The sequence below is a fragment of the Myxocyprinus asiaticus genome, chromosome 15 (assembly GCF_019703515.2).
Source record: "Myxocyprinus asiaticus isolate MX2 ecotype Aquarium Trade chromosome 15, UBuf_Myxa_2, whole genome shotgun sequence".
Classification (NCBI taxonomy): Eukaryota; Metazoa; Chordata; class Actinopteri; order Cypriniformes; family Catostomidae; genus Myxocyprinus; species Myxocyprinus asiaticus.
In genome coordinates, this window is record NC_059358.1 from 27,606,067 (window position 1) to 27,624,700 (window position 18,634).

Consider the following 18,634-nt stretch of genomic DNA (forward strand, 5'->3'; position numbering starts at 1 on the left):
GTGCAACGGAATGACACATTATTATGTCAGATCTTCTAACTTGAAAACTTGTGCAGAAATCTTCAACTCCCATTTCGTCGAGATGCAGGTGTGTTACGTCACGCAAACATTTCTGCACCCAGGGCAGGGAGGTTTACAGTCAGTGACAAACATTCACTTTTATTAAATAATATCCATTAACAAGTCAAAGTTCTTACATTAAATTATAATAAAACGTGTTTAGCAAACGTTTTTCAGCGACAGGTGTTCAAAACACGGTGAATTACACTCTCTTTTTTTTACCGTAACGATAGCATTGCAGCATTGTATATCAGTTTGGTGCTATAAGTCATCTCTGACAATCAATGTACCCCTCAAAATCACAATGTAATCAATCTCAAAATTAAAAATAAGCTCTCTCTTTGACACATTTTTGTTTAGTTGTCAGGTAATTGTCACAAGTTTAAGTGAAAAGTCACTTTATGCATGATCACCATCGATCATCGTTTTCATGATCGGATCATTGCTGCCACATCTGAGTACCCGAGTACTCGAGTGCATCCCTAGTATACTGTAGCTTATATAAAGTAATGTCTTTTCAATAAATGTATTCTTAATATGAAATATGTCCCCAAAAAGGTTTCAAATATTCATTTGGCCACCTAAAATCAATTAATAGCCTAAACCTCTCTCCTGCATGCACGCACACACTTTGGACTAAATGGCACATTTTGCCAGCCAAATTCTTGTTATTTTTTTAACATTGGTTTTGAAAATAGCGGTTTCCTTCAGAATTGATCATTATTGATCTCTCTGTCTCTAGATCTCAGCTTCATTTGACACTAATGACACATTTGGAACGGGTCAGGCTCTTCCCCCACTGCAGGTGCCTCAGCCCACAGTAGAGACTGCGCATGTTTATGTTCTACTAAAAAGAGAGAACCCTCATTCTCTTGGGAAGCTGGAAATGGGGTTATTCTGAAAATTAACGGTGATAAACCCTTTGGTCTTTGGTTTCATAAAAGATTTATCAGACCAAAAATAACCGGTTATTAACCGGTTACCAGCATTCAAAAATTATGTTTTCACTCCAAAAAAATTTAAAGGGATTTCGTCCCTGTTTTCGGTTGGTTTTTGTTTTTTTTTCGGTTATTTTTTTGTTCGTTTTTGTTCCTTGAACCGTTTTTAGTCCCTGGTTGGAGTGTTTAGTTTTGTGCTTCTCTCTTCAACACTAAAAATTATTTTCTGTGATAGTTGCAACAGATGCTCTTAATAAAGTTTAAGTTATTTTTAAGCCAGAATATCCCTTTAATCAAAGCTTTTTTTTTTTTTAAATCTTAAAGGAAAGGAAGAGACTTCCCAAAGATGAAAAGAGTTTGGCCAAGAGCGAGAATAAATATTTTCTAGTAAAGACAACACAACATAAGGTTTGAAAACATGATAAGTTATATGTGAGGATGTTACATTTACAATTTTGACACTAATAATAGCTTTTTCATGTACAATTTTCAGATTTGAGTTGTGTTCTTTTCTGAAACAATGTTCTGTTTCTTAGTTTTCTGAACATTTAGACATAAATTGACAGCGTAGCATAACAGTAATAGTGAAAGAGAACAGCAGTTGATATAATTCAACAGGGAGAATGCCTCTTTCTGCTGAAGTACTTCAGTGATGGCATAGCCTAATATGATAAGCCTAATAAAACACTTTTCCTTATTTGGTTATTTTTATGCTAGATGTCACCAGCATACTGTCTACACAATTGAATGTGCTGTTGCGTCCACTGATATAACTTTAATTCTGTAGCCATACTATTACCAGAATTTAATATTGAAGATTTTGTACAATGCATTATCCAAGATTATAATTCTTATGTAGTTATTTGAAACTCTATTCACAGGGGCATTCATTACTGGATTTCGCACAGTGTTCAATATTATAGCAGTAAAGCTCATTAATGTTGCATTTGTACAGGCCTATTATCTCTATAGCATCAGCTTTTTTCACTTTCTGGTGCACTGATACAGCTAATAAGAGTAGAAAGCAGATAAACTGTGTGGTTGTTTACAACTAATTAGCATATGTCATATAATTAGCTGGAATTACATTCTTAAATATAATGTCAGTGACTTTGTTTTTTCTGTAAGTCATTTTACAGAGGACAGAGGACTTGTTGAAAGATGACGTATACTCACGGGACTGAAAACTAAATATGAGCAGTAATTATTGATGTCAGCAATAATTACTGAGGGCCCTGGTGATTTTAATCCCATGTGTATTGGGCTTAAGACATTCTAAAGAGGCTGCCACTCTTCTGCACAGCTCAGTTTAATGAACTTTCTTTAGCCCAGCTTAGAGTTGATGCTATATTATTTTTCAGTGTTGTGCAAACTCTGGTGCATGGTGTGAACTACAGTGGACAAATCTTTAAAAGCCTTTTTTTTAACCATTCAGGGTGTAATTATCTAAACCGCCATGAATGATTATCTCTGACCATATGTCATTATGTTTCTAACATATGACTTCATAAATTCATCATGTACCTTGTAAATTTGTTATGTTTACCATTATCTTAAATTTTATTCGACAGATTTCTTACCATTTTAATCAGAAACAAAAACTGGGAATTATTATATTCTTGTTATGAAGTAATAAGAAACATTAAGATATTTTTATTCATGATTTAATAATTCATGTATCAGAGGGTTAATTGTGCTTCTGTATGAGTGCAAGTCTGTGCTCTGTATGAAATGTGAGTGAATTTGAATGTGTCTTTTATCAGATGGGTTTGTAAATTGGATTGGCTCCAGGGATTGCATGATGCAGCCTTTCTTATTCACTCTTTCTCTGTTTTTCGCTGCCCTAGACTCCTACACACCAGCCATCCCTTCCCATGCAATGTGTGCGGGGAGGCATTTATACGTCGCAAGGACCTGGACCTGCACTATCTCATCCATCAAGGTCAGCCTGAGGACATGATCCCACACTCAGCCTTTGTCCTTATGGGCTCTCGCTGACACTCTTTTATTATTATTATTATTATTATTATTATTATTATATATTTATTTATCTTTACACAAACTCAATTCAATATTATTTGTATACTGCTTTTACAAAAAAATATTCTTCTAAATCAGCTTTACAAAAAATAGAAAAAAATAAAAAATAATGCCTTGCCCAAGTGAGCAAGCCAAAGGCAACAGTTGCAAGTAAAAACTCCAACCTTGGTTGTTAAATAGATAAGACAAAAACCTGAGGAGGAACCAAGCATCCCTCCTCAGTTGTTAACCTCCTTTCATGTTAATCCAAAAATATTTGGTCATATTCTAAAATTTAAGAACATTAATGGATAATTCAAAACACTTGCCCTTAATTATAAACTAAACTAATCTAAATCTAAACAAAAAGAAGTTCTATTCATAAGGTTCATTTAGTGACCATTCTTTAGAAATAGTAGGCAATATAGGTAATAGAAGTGAAGACTAAGGGAAAAGATACATTTTATTTGTCACTCAAGCATATGTACAAAAAACAAATTATTCTTATTAAGTGTCCCATTCAGTCTGTAGTCTGTAATCTGTGTTAATGTTTGTGTTTCTGGCCACACACACACACTGAAAGCTTCTGACAGAATTGTCAGAAGAATGAGTTTTTATTGATCGGTTGGAGGTAAATGGATGAGTTCAGAGGTCACATTGATTAGGATGGGTTGTGTGTGTACTGATAAGATCAGCCGCTGATCACTATCACCTCTGATCTGTGCCTCTAACACGGATAAGTCCACTGCCATAGCTGTTCCTCTCTTTAGCAAAACAGAAAGGGAGAGAAAGAGGCAGCACATATATTTATAGGTGTAAATAAGGGAGTGCAGGGTTGGTTAGTAGAAGCTTTTAAAAGCCTGTAAAGGTAAAAGAGACTGAGTCACAGTCTGGCAGTGTGAAAGCTTAATAATAATAAAAAAAACAACTCTGTGTATCTAAACATCAGCCGCACAGTCACGTCACCCATGACCCCTATAAAGTGCTGTGTTATTTCTATGTATTCGCTGTGCATTCTGTGAAATGTGGGCTTCTCAGTGCTCCTCCCTCTAATTGGTCCTGTTTAAATAAGAGGGATCTGGCTTTTGAGTGTTCATGTTTGTGTTGCACCTCTCCATCCTCATCTCTCCTTCAAATAGGGAAAATACAATGTGTTTGTTTTTCTCATTTGATAAGAAGCCAAAGATGTGTTTTGTGTGCGTATATGTGCATGTGTAAGAGAGAGTAAATGTGTGCATTTCTTTTAAATCAGAAGTCAAGGAGTGAGTATGTGTTTGTTAACTAGAATTAGACCTATAATCGGTTTGACCAATATTATTTTTTGTCTTATTTTAGGGGGGGCTTTTTGGCCTTTATTAATAGGGCTGTAGAGGCTGAGAGGAAATTGGGGGAGAGAGATTGAGGGAGGAACAGGATGGGGACATGAGGGGACCCAGCTCTTACATATGAGGAGCAAAGGTGCTACCTTCTGCGCCACAGCTCTGATATTTGACTGAATTATTTTTTTTTTACACCAATATTCCCACTTTTCTACTTAACTGGTTATCAGTTCTTTTAATATCATGTTTTTATAGCTAACGGGTGGGTATGTGTTTATTGTGTAATATTTTAATGTATTGTTTTCATACATTATTAAACTTTTAACTGCCTTTCATGCTCTTGCTTATGCTCAAAGGATTATTCCGGGTTCAATGCAAGTTAAGCTGAATTAACAGTGTTGTAGCATAATGTTGATCTCCACAAAAATATTTTTGACTTGTCCCTTCTTTATTAACAAAAAGCAAAAATTGCTGTTATGGTAAGAGGCCAGTCCATAACCACTAAAATGGTTATACATAGTTTCAGAAGTATTGCCATAGAATATAAACATTATATACGTTAACATGATTATACCGTGATAAAATCACATACAAATCTTATCAGTGCAAAGTTGTATCCAGTGTTACAACTGCGTTGTCATGACAGTGAAACACTGTTATCCCAGTATTGGATATAACTGTACACAGAAAAGATTAGTAAGCAGTTTTATCACACTAAAATTATGTTAACATATACAGTATAATGTTTACGTCTTGTGACTATGCTTCTGAAATTGTGTATTTTAGCGTTTATGATTTCTCCCCATTCACTCCCATTGTAAGTGTCTTAATGTAACCACGTTTTTATTATGAACGTGGGGTGAGTCAAAATTAGTTTTTGTGGTAATCAACATGATGCCATTAATGTTGATTGAGCTTAACTTGTATTTAACCCGGAACATTCCTTTAAGGATTTATTAATTATTAAGTCAAAAAAGCAAAAATACAGCAATGTTTCAAAGTAGGTTCTGAGGATTGGTTATTGGACGCTTAAAAATAGTTTGTATCAATCATTAAAAAAATCTATTGGTCTATCTGTAGGGTTAACTTCTATATACTTCTCCCTTTCTCTTCTTGTAGGACTATGCCATGCATTATATATATCCACAAAAGTGTTTGAAATGCATCCCACTCTCTATCCTTTGCGATCCCTTTGTCTTTGTCTGCAGATAAAGAACCAAAGACATGTCCTAACTGCAGCTCTCAGTTCCTGAATCAGGCAGTCTTGGATACACACCTGCAGCACTGCACTGGCGAGGTGCCGGTGCACTGCAGATATAAAGGTCAGGGACGAGGAAAGGTGGGAGGTCAGCTGGAGTGTGATATGTGTGGTCACCGCTGTGTCACTCAGGATGGTCTCGACCTGCACCGTCTTTCCCACATGGGTCAGACGCCCCTGCGGTGCCCGCTTGCCCCTTGCAGACGGCGCTTCGCTTCCAGTTCTGCATTAGGGGAGCATCTTGCGGCACACTGCCGTGGAGCGCTGGGCAAAAAAAACACCCCACGGCGCTTCTCATGCGAGTTCTGTGGGAAGGAGTTCGCCTACCCGTCCACCTTCACCGTTCACATGAGAACGCACACCAATGATCGACCCTTCGAGGTACAACAGTCTTTCAGCAAAGAGAATGTGTCAGGGTTCCCACAGTTAATGAAATCCTGGAAATATCAGGGAATTGTAAAGATGCACACAGTAATATATAGTGTATGCAGCATCATACAATTCTCAGTTAAAGGAATAGTTCACCCAAAAATTTTAATTCTCATCATTTACTCACCCTCATGCCATCCCAGATCTGTATGACTTTCTTTATTCTGTTGAACACAAACAAAGATTTTTAGAAGAATATTTCAGCTCTGTAGGTCCTTACAGTGCAAGTGAATGGTGATCAGACTTTTGTAGCTCCAAAAATCACATAAAGGAAACATAGAAGTAATCCATAAGACTCCAGTAGTTAAATCCATGTCTTCAGAAGCAATATGATAGGCATAGGTGAGAAACAGATCAAAATTTAAGCCATTTTTTACTCTAAATCTCCACTCTCACTTTAACTTTTACGTCTGAAAGTCATATGTGGTGTCTGTTTAGTTTTACTTTCACATCTGAAAGTGAAAGTGAAATTTAAAGGGATAGTTCACCCAAAAATTAAAATTCTCTCATCATTTACTCACCCTCATGCCATCCCAGATGTGTATGACTTTCTTTCTTCAGCAGAACACAAACGAAGATTTTTGGAAGAATAATTCAGCTCTGTAGGTCCAAACAATGCAAGTGAATGGGTGCCAAAATTTTGAAGCTCCAAAATCCATATAAGGGCAACATAAAAGTACTCCAGATGACTGGTGGTTAAATCCATATCTCCTGAAGTGATATAATAGGTGTGGGTGAGAAACAGATACATTTTTAAGTCCTTTTTCCTTCACTTTCACTTTCTCCTTCTTCTGTTTTTGGTGATTCACATTCATATTATACCCTACTGGACAGGGAGGAGAATTTATGACAAAATAATGACTTAAATATTGATCTGTTTCTCACCCACACCTATCACATCATGTCTGATCACATGGATTTAACCACTGGATTTTGGAAACATATGGATTACTTTTATGCTCCCTTTGTGTGGATTTTGGAGCTTCAAAATTTTTGCACCCATTCATTTGCGTTGTATGGACCTACAGAGCTGAAATATTCTTCTAAAAATCCTCATTTGTGTTCTGCAGAAGAAAGAAAGTCATACACATCTGTGATGGCATGAGGGTGAGTAAATGATGAGAGAATTTTCATTTTTGGGTAATCTTTCCTTTTAAAGATTGCATTGAAAAAATGTGCTATTCACAGCAGCCATGATTAATTTATTCTGTGAGTGAAAGCATTATTGAGAAAAACCAAGTAATTGTCATGTGATCACAACTTGGTGGTGCTCAAGAATGTGCTCCCAACACCATATGAAGAATAAAGTGGCTTTTTCAATAGGACTGATGTTTAAGTAGGGTCTTCATCTTTTGTGAGTGAAAATACTATTAATTTCTATCTGTTTACTAGTTTAGCAATTTAGCAAAAAAGTCATTGAGTGCACCTTCAAAATTGTGATTTCATGTTCTGCAAAAGTCATGGAAATTTATACAGTTTTAAAAGGCATGCAAATGTCATGGAAAACTCTAGAGTGATTTTCTGGTTTGGGAACTAAATCCTCAAAAAAATAAATTTAAAAATCCGTGTCCTGTAACCACAAGTACTGGAAAATTTATGGTATGCCATTGGTCAGAAGCTGTGGAAACGCTGATATACTGTATGTGCTGGTTCATAAAGCAGGAAACTCCAGGTTTGAGAAATTCTTTCTCTTTCTGTTTCAGTGCTCTCAGTGTGGGAAGCGTTTTCGGCAGCTTCCACACCTGCAGGATCACGAGCGCATTCATAGCGGTGAGCGGCCGTTCACGTGCTGGGTGTGCGGGAAAAGCTTCAGCGTAGCAGCGAGACTAACGGAACATGCCCATGTACACAGTGGCGAACGGCCGTACGTCTGCACTCGTTGTCCAACCGCCTTCCGTTCCCGATCCAACCTTGACAAACACATGCGTCTCCATGCCAATGACCCCATAGACCTTGCTGCACAGAGCATGCTGGATGATGATGCGGCTGTACAGACCATCCTCTTAGTACAGGAGTCTGCCTTATCCTCACCATCCTTTTCCTCATCCGCCATGCCTGTTGTCCAGGAGGGCAAGCTGGTGGCGGAGGAAAATGGCACATCTGTGGTCTTCCTGCACCACAACCTAAGCATGCCCACTATCACTGTGCCGACCATCTCAGTGCCCTCTGTGACTGTTTCAAACATCTCTGTAGTGGCAGGCCAAGATGTGCCTCACACTATTGAGGTTATCTTAGAAGAGACGGTGTAAAAAGACAGAGAGAAGTATAATCAGATGAATGGAACGGGTAGGTGAGGGGGGTTATGAACATGACATCAATTGATTCTGTTAATTGATACACCTTTTGAGAAGGCAGATTCAGCAATATGTAAAAGATAGCAGGTCAGAACTTTATAAAAGAGTATTTGTATGCATGTGTGTATGTGTGTCTGTGAGCTTGTGTGACCTATGAGAAGGATATATTTTTGCTTTTGAAGTGTAGAAAAACCACGACTCAGCATCTTTAGTCAGGAAAAAACAAAAACACGAGTTTTTTATTTTATTAATTTTTTTACATTCAAATTTGCCACACATTATTCTTATTTTATCTTTGCATTTTTGAGTGTTTTATATGCCTTTAATACATAACATGGCCCATGGTTTTTGTGGTGTTTTAATAAAAAGCTTGAGCTTGTGGGGTTACTGGTTCATTTAAAGAGACTTTGACTTTAGAGAACTAGAATAAAGTGGCTGAATGTGTTCTTGTCGATAGACTGATGACTGCAGTTGCTTTCTGAAGATGAAGCTTTGGACAGTAAGGGAAAAGTAAATTTTGCTGATCATGTCAAATGAGAAGGGGTTATTCTTTTTTTTTTTTTTTTTTTTTTTTTTTTGCACCAAAAACATAATTTTAGTGTTTTCCACCCTCTCTTTGACCCATAGAATTAAACAGGCCTTTATTTACCATTGTGGCTTTAAGACTTATATGTAAACAACTTCCACTGTTATAACTGGCTGTGAAATGAATAACAGTGGTGGCTCAGTGGTTAAGGCTCTGGGTTACTGATCAGAAGGTCGGGGGTTCAAGCCCCAGCACCGCCAAGATGCCACTGTTGGGCCCTTGAGCAAGGCCCTTGACCCTATCTGCTCCAGGGGCGCTGTATCATGGCTGACCCTGCACTCTGACCCCAGCTTAGCTGGGATATGTGAAAAAAAGAATTTCACTGTATATGTGCAAATGTGTGATAAATAAATATAATTATTATAAAATTATAATTAATTATTATTAATTATTATTATAAATTATAATTATAACAACGATTTCTTACAGGTTGCAAGTTTGGTCTTTCCCTAAACCAAGACCAACATTTCCAATTGTAACTCCTCCTAAAGCTTGTAAGCTACATCCACCAAATTTGGCACAGCCCTTGAGACTGTTCTGACTCGGGTTGCCCTAAGTTTTCTAACTGATCCGACAAACAATTTTCCCGTAACGTGTGATCAAATATAAAAAGTCCCATAGACTTGGGGTGCATTCACTTAAAGTTGATATTACCGCAATTACCAGATTCCGACTTGTAAAAAGCATTCGTGTCTTTGTAGAACTCGTAATTACAAGTTGTATACTCTGAATTCTATGAAAACTCCAACTTGACAGTTGTGACCTCATGTAAAAAGAACAAATATGGCAGTGGCCTCAACAGTGTTATATACCATTTTATTCTGCCATTGATGACTGGAGTATTTTTTATTTTAAACATTTTGCAAGAACATATAGAGGTGAATTAATGTTGTGATAAACATTTTGCTGTTATCAACAAAAAAGCCATTTTGGCGTTTTAAGTGTTGCCATAGAAAAAAAATAACTTAGGAGGTCTGAGGACGTGAATTCCGAGTGGAATCTTGGAGTTACCATGTCATAACTTCAGTAATTCCGACATGATATGAACACACCATAACAGTGATGAAATGTTCCTTCTTTCCTTCCTTTGGGCCTGTAAAACCTTTAAACATAAAATTAGATTCTAAAACTTGCTTAAACCTCAGCCCTATAGGCTTTTTAAAGCCAACATAAAAGTTTGTCTTGACTTAACCCATCTAGTGTTTTGTCCTGCTTCCTCCTTTTTTTACCATGACTATGCATGCCAAATTGTCGAAGACCAAATAGTCGATGATAATGTGTGAATATTTTCAAGGTTGAAGTTACAACCACAACGATTTCATAACAAGGTTTTCTAAAAATGTTTACAGTTTCAGTAAAAGGTCTTTTTTCAGAATTAATTTTGAGTTCTGAAAGTTAGAATACGTCTACATAACCAAACTAGATTAATCCTTTGATCTGCCATAAACGCCATTTCAATGAATAACACCACCAGTACAAACATAACAAATGATCTTGCATTTGTAGGTGTAAGTGATGACTGCAGTGGAACCAGAGCTTTAGGCTTTTTAACTACAAATCTCATCATGAATTTTCACCAGTTGACAGGGGTTTGAGATGAGCTCCATTACCTCAGCTCATTGAGAGATTGAGGGTGAACTGGGTCATTACTGGAGCTCATATCGTCTTCCTGCACTCGCTTCTTGCTCCTCCAATTTACATATGTCCTGTTGAACTCCTCCTCCTTCATACAGCTGCTGCATCATTATGATTAGTCCCATTAATTACTGACATTGATATCAAAATGCCATTCCCTGCACTGAATTCCCTAAAAACTATTTGAAAGAGATCTTCCCCAGGTCATTAATTTACAGACTTTGACTTGCAATTACAGTGTGACCTTCATGTAAATGGGCAATTTGGCCATTTAAGATGCATCAGGGGTGTTTTTTGCCATTTACTTGCTTTGTTGGACAAATAAATGAGGTAATCGATTATTACACATTGGTTTTGATAAAGGCCATAAAGAATGATATTAAGCCTGATATCAAATTAAATTAGATGTATCATGCAGAGAAGATAAAATATTATCCACAATAAAAACAAGTCTTGTAATTTGGCGCGACAAATCATGCCTTCTGGAATAAGTACAACAGTACATTGGGTCACCTTTATACTTCCCCCAAGGTTTTTGTAATCTTGTAAATTCTATAAATATCTCTTCATGAGTGGAAGCCGTGAGGCTGCATATTCAGTGTTGAGCTGAAACCTGCTGACCTTACAATACACCAGCGATCAAAGACTGTCTGAGTGTCATATTTAGATTTCTGACCCCCATTCCATTACTGCTGTTTCACTAGAGTTCCAGAAGCAATAATAATAAAAAAAAAACATTTGTTATAAAAATGTTAAACCATTTAAAAATAGTACATTTTATTTGGTGAATTACTGTGCTTGTTTGAAGTATTTGTTTGAAAATAAAATTTTAAGTTGATGTTTTTTGTGTTTCTGTTGCAAATCCTAATGAATATGCTTTTTTTTTTTCTCTCTCTCTGCGTCGGACTCTCTTTGCTGAGGTAGCTGTACCTACTGTGACTTTGACAGAGTGTTCCCCTTGCGTGTTGCCCCTTTGTGTGTGTGTGCTATATCCGTACTGCAGTGTGTGTTAAAGAGAGAGATGCTGCTGTATACTGTATATTAATTTACAAACGAGACCCATTACCAATGAGTAGGCCCACATGAAATCTGTGTGTACAGAACTTTGCAAACAGTTCCATACATTTCCATTGTATAGGAAGACCGCCATTCACAATACTCTGCACATCCCCCACCCCTTACATTTTGTTTATGAAATATTTTTGTTAATTTTAAAATGCTCTCAACTACTAATAAGCAGGGACTAAAAACGGTTCAAGGAACGGAAAACCGAAAACAAACAGAATCTTTAGCAGAACATAACCAAACACGTTCGTGAAAACGTTATTTTTAAATGCTGGTAACCAGTTATAACCAGTTAATTTTGTTCTGATAAATGTTTCATGAAGCTAAAGACCAAAGGGTTTATTGCAGTACGTTTTTGGAACTTCACCAATTCATGTTGCCTGAAAAAAATTAAACATGCACTTTGATCCTGAAGGAAACTGCTGCATCACACATTTCTTTGCCTAATTGCCCATTGTGGATGAAGCAATCTGTGAAAGAAGAACTTTTTAACAACTATGTATAATTACTAAATATACATGCAAGGTTAATCCATATACAAGGAAAACATTATTAGAGGTAAAAAGTACAATCTTCACTGAATTATTGTTAGATATGATGCATTTATACAGATTTGATTCTACCGTGTTTTGACTGTGAAGCAGATCTGTTAATAAAATTATACTTAATTGTTAATTAACTGCTTGTTTTGATTTCTATGCCGATAAATTCACCACACAGGAACAAAATTAATTGCTTAATTCCTCTTATTTTGGTGAGGCAAGTGGCTTATTTTGGACTTGTTTTTCCAGACCAGGTTCTTTGTTTCTCTTGCGAGATCTGGCAACACTGCAATTGGTATTTCACCCACCCCTTAGCACCGAGTACTGTCATTTTAAAAAGAACGTTATTAACCGTTCTTTTATTTTGTTCTAACCAGTAACCTTTTGGAAAGGAGGCTGCGGAACTTCTGAACCGAAAAAATACAGTTTTTGCTCAGAATGAACCAAAATGAAAAACATTTCGTTTTTAGTCCCTGCTAATAAGTGAGAATGTTTATATCCACACTAATATACTGATAAATAACAAAAATAAGTTTTTCAAAAGATCTGACAACACAAGACAACGTTTACATGAGACTTGAAAGTGTTGTATTTTCTGCTTTTGAAGTCAAAACATAAAAAAGCATGCACACTTATGTACATTGGATAAAACATCAGTAAAATCATTGGTAGAGGTGTTTACATGCACGTTCTTACACCGATTATGCTTAATAAGCAACAACATGTGTGAACATGTAATCGCATTAAATGGCTTTCCTTTATCGCTGTAAGGTCATAAACAGCGTAAGAACATACCGATTAACACAAGCAGATTTTTGCCCATTATGCCGATTTTGTGTTGCATGTGAACACCTTAACCGAAAGAAGAGAATTAAACGATTATTTCAAATGCCATGTAAAGATTTTTATTTATTTATTTATTTATTTACTTTATGACTTTTAGGAGTAATCAGCATATTGGTGTGCATGTAAACAGGCTCTATGTGTACCGTTTGGTTTTTGTTTAAACCACTTTTGACGTTACCCCTTTAATGGAAAACCGTTAAAGGCAACATGACCTTACATGTTGGCTGCTTATTAAGCATTATTGGTGTAAGATTGTGCATTTAAACGTGCTCAGTGAACAGTACTCCTAGTTTTGTTTCACATATTTTACAATGGCAAGTTTACATGCACGATCTAACACCGATAATAAGCCGATAACATGTGAGGTCATGTAAATGCCTTAAACGGTTTTCCTTTATAGGGGTAAAGTCATAAACGGCTTGAGAATAAATGGGCACACACAGATTTTTGCCCATCATGCAGATTTCGCATTGCATGTAAACACCTTTACCAGCGTTTTTACCGTCTTGTACGATGTGCGCAAGAGTTGTGCACATGCCTGTTTACGTTTTTAATTAAAGTGCAGAAATAACCTCATGAGGGCTCATGTAAATGCAGTTTTCTCAATTTTAATTTTAATTTTTAATTGTTTTAATTTATTGGTGTAATTGCCCAGGCACAAATACAACTTTTGATGTCACCACTCAAAATCAGTGCAGATAATGCAGAAAAACATCTACAGAGTCTGTCTGGGACTTTGTGTGTGAATACTGTATGATGTTTTGGCCCTCATGGATGATTTTGACCCATTGTCTTTGTGTGTGTGTGTTTGAGAAAGAGAGAGGAGCTTCAAATGATGAATGGGGTGGGGGAGGTATGCTGATAGAGTTATCATGTATCTCCTTCAGCACTGCTGGAAAATGCCATATTATGCTCATGTGTGTTTTCGTAATGGCTACATGTGTGCACAGTCTCCTGTTGAAAGGTTTGTCACGCTTATCTGGTCTAGTCGGGTCTATTTCTTTCCCTCTCTCCCATTGTCTCTGTCTCTCTCTCATACACACGCTCTGCCTGCTGGTCTCTCTCCCTGCTACACCATCTCTCTCTCTCTCTGCCTCTCTTTCCCCTTCTGCCCCCCCCCCCCCCATTTATTGTAGAGGCTGTGTGACTAGAATACTGAGTAGCTAATCATTATTCCACCAGTGAAGCACAGTACACAGGCTGAATGTCAATTCTGTCTCTTTTCCCATTCCGTCCCTCTCTGTATCCCTCCACATTCCCCTCATACCTCTTCCATTCACTCCATCATTCCTTTTCCCTTTCCTTCTCTGTTCCTCTTTCCTCTCCCATTCAGTACCTCCTCTCTCTCTCTCTCTCTCTCTCTCTCTCTCTCTCTCTCTCTCTCTCTCTCTCTCTCTCTCTGCTCAGCCTTGTACCGTTGGGGTTTCTGGTTGTCTCTGTATAAAAAGAAGTCTTATGGAAATGAGGGTTATATTAAGAACTTGTGATAGGTAACAGGTATATAACATAGGGCTTCGAAATACCATCACCCCAGTGCAAGATTTGTGCCTTATGTCTCACTGGCGATTCAGTGTTTGGTTACATCAAAAGAAGATTCTGCGTTGATGAGGCTGCGGAGCAGAGCAGAGGAGAGACAGCTGTTGAATGCATATTTAGCCATTTCAGGGAAATGGGGAGAGAGAGAGAGAGAGAGAGAGAGAGAGATGAATCCTCTGTGTGTAGACAAACAAGGCTGCAGTGAGGGGGACTCCTGCTTAACAACAGGTGCACATGACAACCCTTAAAGAAACACACACACAAAGAGAAGGTGATACTTTTGTGACAGATGTTTAGCTAGTTATTGAATAATTTGGGTTAATGTTCATTCAAGTGCTTGTGAGATGATCAGAGACTGTAAGCAAATTAGTTTCAATTTTCAATTTTTTTGTTAAAGGAATATTCTGGGTTCAATTCAAGTTAAACTCATTAAATAGTAGTTGTGGCAAACTGTTGAATTCCACAGAAAATAAATAAACAATTTTATTTAAAAAAAAAAAAGTACGAATCGTGGTAAGAGTAATTAACCTAAAATATGAATAGTGCCAGTCCATTAATGCTAAAATACATATAATTAAAAAAAATATAGCCACAAGATGTTAACGATATACATGTTAACATGATTTTAGTGATATAATTGCTTACTAACGTTGTCTGTGTAAAGTCATATACAATATTGCAACTTTATTGTCATTACAATGAAACCCTGTAATCCCAGTATTGGATATGAATAAGGTTACACTGTAAAAAATGTCCATAATTTTAACAGTAAAAGACTGTAAAAATGCTACAGTAAAAAAAATGTAAATTGGTTAATGAGTATTAACTGTAAAATAAAAGAAAACATTTTTAAAATATTTTAAAAGACAATACATGTAGTTTTACGGTAAAATGTTACACATATACACATTGTGTTCCCTTCCATTCCAAGTCCATAACTGTAACTGCATTTTTTTTTATTTTATTTTTTTATAAACAAGGTAGACAGATTTTTTTCATGGTAAACATCATCATGCCACAAATGCTGTCCATTGAGCTTAACTTGTATTAAACCCAGAATATTTGTTTAATAATTTTATTTCATTTAAAAGATAATTGTAATATTGTTGAAGGATAATTTTAATATTGTTTAATTTAAAGAATAACGAAAAAATACTAAAAAAGAAATGAAGAATTAACATTTCTAAAATTAAATACAATAAGACAAGTAAGTTCCCTTAATCTGGGATGTTTCACTATTTTTATCACTCCACTTGTCTTTGTTCATGGTGCAAAAGTAGACAAAATTACTGGCCATAATACGTTTAAAATGTACATTACTTGATATTATCTTCTTGTTTATAGAACTGTTTTATGAAAGCTACATCACATTCATAATTGTGCTATTATGACCTGAATAATAGCTGTGCTGATATTCAAAACAACAGCACACTTTAAGGTTCTTTTAACACCAAACACAAATTTTTGCCATGATTTTGAATAGAAACAATGAATTCCTAAGGAGCCTTTCAAACTGGGAGCGATTATCATTTGCACATCAACAATGCAAGGTTTTTTTCTTCAGTGAGAACCAAAAGAACCAATAAATCCAACCAATAAATACATTTGAACTTTATATCACGTGGCAGGAGCTGCTGCAGTAACTGAAACAACGCAATTGGTGGCACTAAAGCACAGAAAACTGTTTTGCACGCTTGACATTAAATGCCGAAGTAACTTAAGGAAGTAGTCCTGGACCGGCAGTGAGGATGTGTGTTTTATCTGCGTTAAATGTCCCAAAACAGAGAATTTTTTTTTAATAAAATGGGTTCTCTACCTATTGTAATAGTGCATGTGCTAACAGCAAGTATTTACGTTGCTTTTGGTGCAAAGGGGCTATTTGTAGGCTATTCATCTCGCTTTTTTTTTTGTATCGTGTTCGGTGTGAAAGGACCTTTACTCATGTCATATTGCTTTAATAAAATAAATAAAATATATGCTTTAAAATATTTCATATTATTGAAGTAAGGTAATATAAATGTAATTATGTCAGGTTTTCTTTAATAACTGTTTTAAAGGAGTGATTAGAAAACTTACAACCTGTTGTGATTTTAGGTGACATCAATTAACACATCAGCATGTGTGGAGACTAATACTAGCAGTACATATTGTAGTACTACCATGTGCTGGCATTGTGATGTCCTCTACCTGTGTCAAGGCATGTCAAGGGTTTTCTCATGGTTGTGACGTTCTTCTTCACTTATTTGAATTATTCTCATAGGAGAAGATAGTGATCGCACTAATGATGGCTGATATTTGCCTTTGAAAAATTAAAAAAAGAGTAGGAGAGGAGGAAAGGGGGTGTAGGAAGGAGCATCAAGAGAAGGAGGGAGAGCTGATTGGATTGGAGGGAGAGCAGAGGAGGTATGGGGATACAATGAGCTGAGAGAGAGAGAGAGAGCATATGAGGAAGGTTTGGAGTCAGAGTGAATGCAGCTTGCACTGCAAAATTACAGCTATGAACATTGTCAGGGACTTGAAAAAGAAAGAAAAGCAAAGGAGAAAAGGACAGACAGTAGAAGAGAACGATTCAAGAGCCTCTTGGTACTCGGCGGTGAAGAGAGTGTGTGAAGAGAGAGGAGGCGCACCGGAGGTTCACTCCATCCTCTCATCTTCAGTTCCTGAGCCGATTGGCCTGTGATCCCCTATCACTGGGGTCATTATTGGAACTGCGTCTCATGGTATGTGCGTGCCTGTGTGTGCTTCTGGTTTCACAACATATTCCATTATGACTAGATCATTCACAGCTCAAATTGAGAGTCAAAACTGTGGTGTTGTGGCTCAGTTGCGATGTCTTGTCTTTGAAACACTGTGAAAGAGTGTGTCATGCCTCTGACTGTGTGTGTGTTGCCAGCATGTGATTGGTATTCTAAAGACGATGTGCATTGCTCCAAACAGGCTCTGTTCAGAATGGCTCCACAGAGCAGGAATTGTGTTAACCTGAGGAAGACCACTCTAATACATGGGTGAGTTTTTAACAGCCTCTAGCCCTCTTTCTAATTATTCCCCTTTTTGCCTTATCTCCTATCATAGATGTCCTCTGGCATCACCCTTGATGAATTTCTCATTTGCCATATCGTTAAACCTCAGTGCACCATTCAGATTTGCTCCTCTCCCCTCTTTTTTCCTGATTTCCCTATTTGTTATTCTACCTCCATCCTCGAGTCTGAGTCAGAGAGTGCTGCCTGTCTTCTGCTAACAGATTTTAAAAAATTTGCCAGTATTAGTTTAATTTGCCTCTCCTCTCCTCTCCTCATTCTTTCTTAGTTTATTTGCAGGGTGAAGACAGGAATCTTTCCTGTTGCACACATGTTGGTAGTGGTGCTGTTTGTATATGTGTGGGTCAGGTTTTACCAACATAAGGATAGTAAATCCTTAAAACACATTTGTTACAGGGATCAGCCAATGGTCCATTTGAGGAAAATGTCTCAATAAACATCCTAAATACTTTCCTAATCAAAATCTAAATATACATGATGAAGAAATTGACTGATATTGATTTTTATGTTTAAATAACTGATTTACAGGACAGTTTTTTTAATCAATTAATTTCTGTTTTTAACAATAGATAATTTATCAATAACATCTGATGGTAAACAGCCTGTCTTACTAAAATAATATTGCTAAAATAGATTTATTTGCAATATTTTTATTGACAATATACACTTTTCCAAGGCTCTTCACTTAATTAATTAAAATGTAAAATGTTTTGAAATCTAAAGATTTACACTTCCACTATATGACTTATGCTGTGTGTACATGTTTTTGGAAGAAATATAAATATATGTTTCACCCAAAAATATTTTATCATATTTTTAAGATTAATGCATTTTAAATTCATAACAAATTTACTTCAAATTGATTTGTATAATCTTTAACAAAAGTTTAAGAATAAAATGTATTTTTTTTTTTTTTTTTTTTTTTTTTTTTTGTTAAAGATTACTCAGTTCAATCTGATGGAAATGTTTTATAAAATGTAGAAGTGTAAATCTCAAAACCTTTTTCTTTTCTCTTTTTTATTGTTCCTAAGTCGGAATTACGGTTGGGATCATTTTGATATCCGAGTTT

General features: G+C 36.4%; 2 protein-coding genes across 4 annotated transcripts in view; both read left to right on the forward strand.

The window, feature by feature from the left end:
* The window catches only part of LOC127452752 (zinc finger protein 574-like), a 40,716-nt gene extending 29,389 nt beyond the window's left edge, over window positions 1-11,327 (forward strand). For both annotated transcript variants that reach the window (XM_051718438.1, XM_051718439.1), the window contains exons 5-7: window positions 2,846-2,940; window positions 5,545-5,975; window positions 7,727-11,327. In XM_051718438.1, the coding sequence (XP_051574398.1) occupies window positions 2,846-2,940; window positions 5,545-5,975; window positions 7,727-8,272 (1,072 nt within the window). In that variant the 3' untranslated portion in view covers window positions 8,273-11,327. The remainder of the gene's footprint in view (window positions 1-2,845; window positions 2,941-5,544; window positions 5,976-7,726) is intronic.
* A 5,651-nt stretch (window positions 11,328-16,978) lies between these two features.
* grik5 (glutamate receptor, ionotropic, kainate 5) overlaps window positions 16,979-18,634 on the forward strand; it is a 135,227-nt gene continuing 133,571 nt past the window's right edge. For both annotated transcript variants that reach the window (XM_051718435.1, XM_051718437.1), the window contains exons 1-2: window positions 16,979-17,247; window positions 17,465-17,532. The gene's annotated coding sequence lies outside the window, so the exon portion shown is untranslated. The remainder of the gene's footprint in view (window positions 17,248-17,464; window positions 17,533-18,634) is intronic.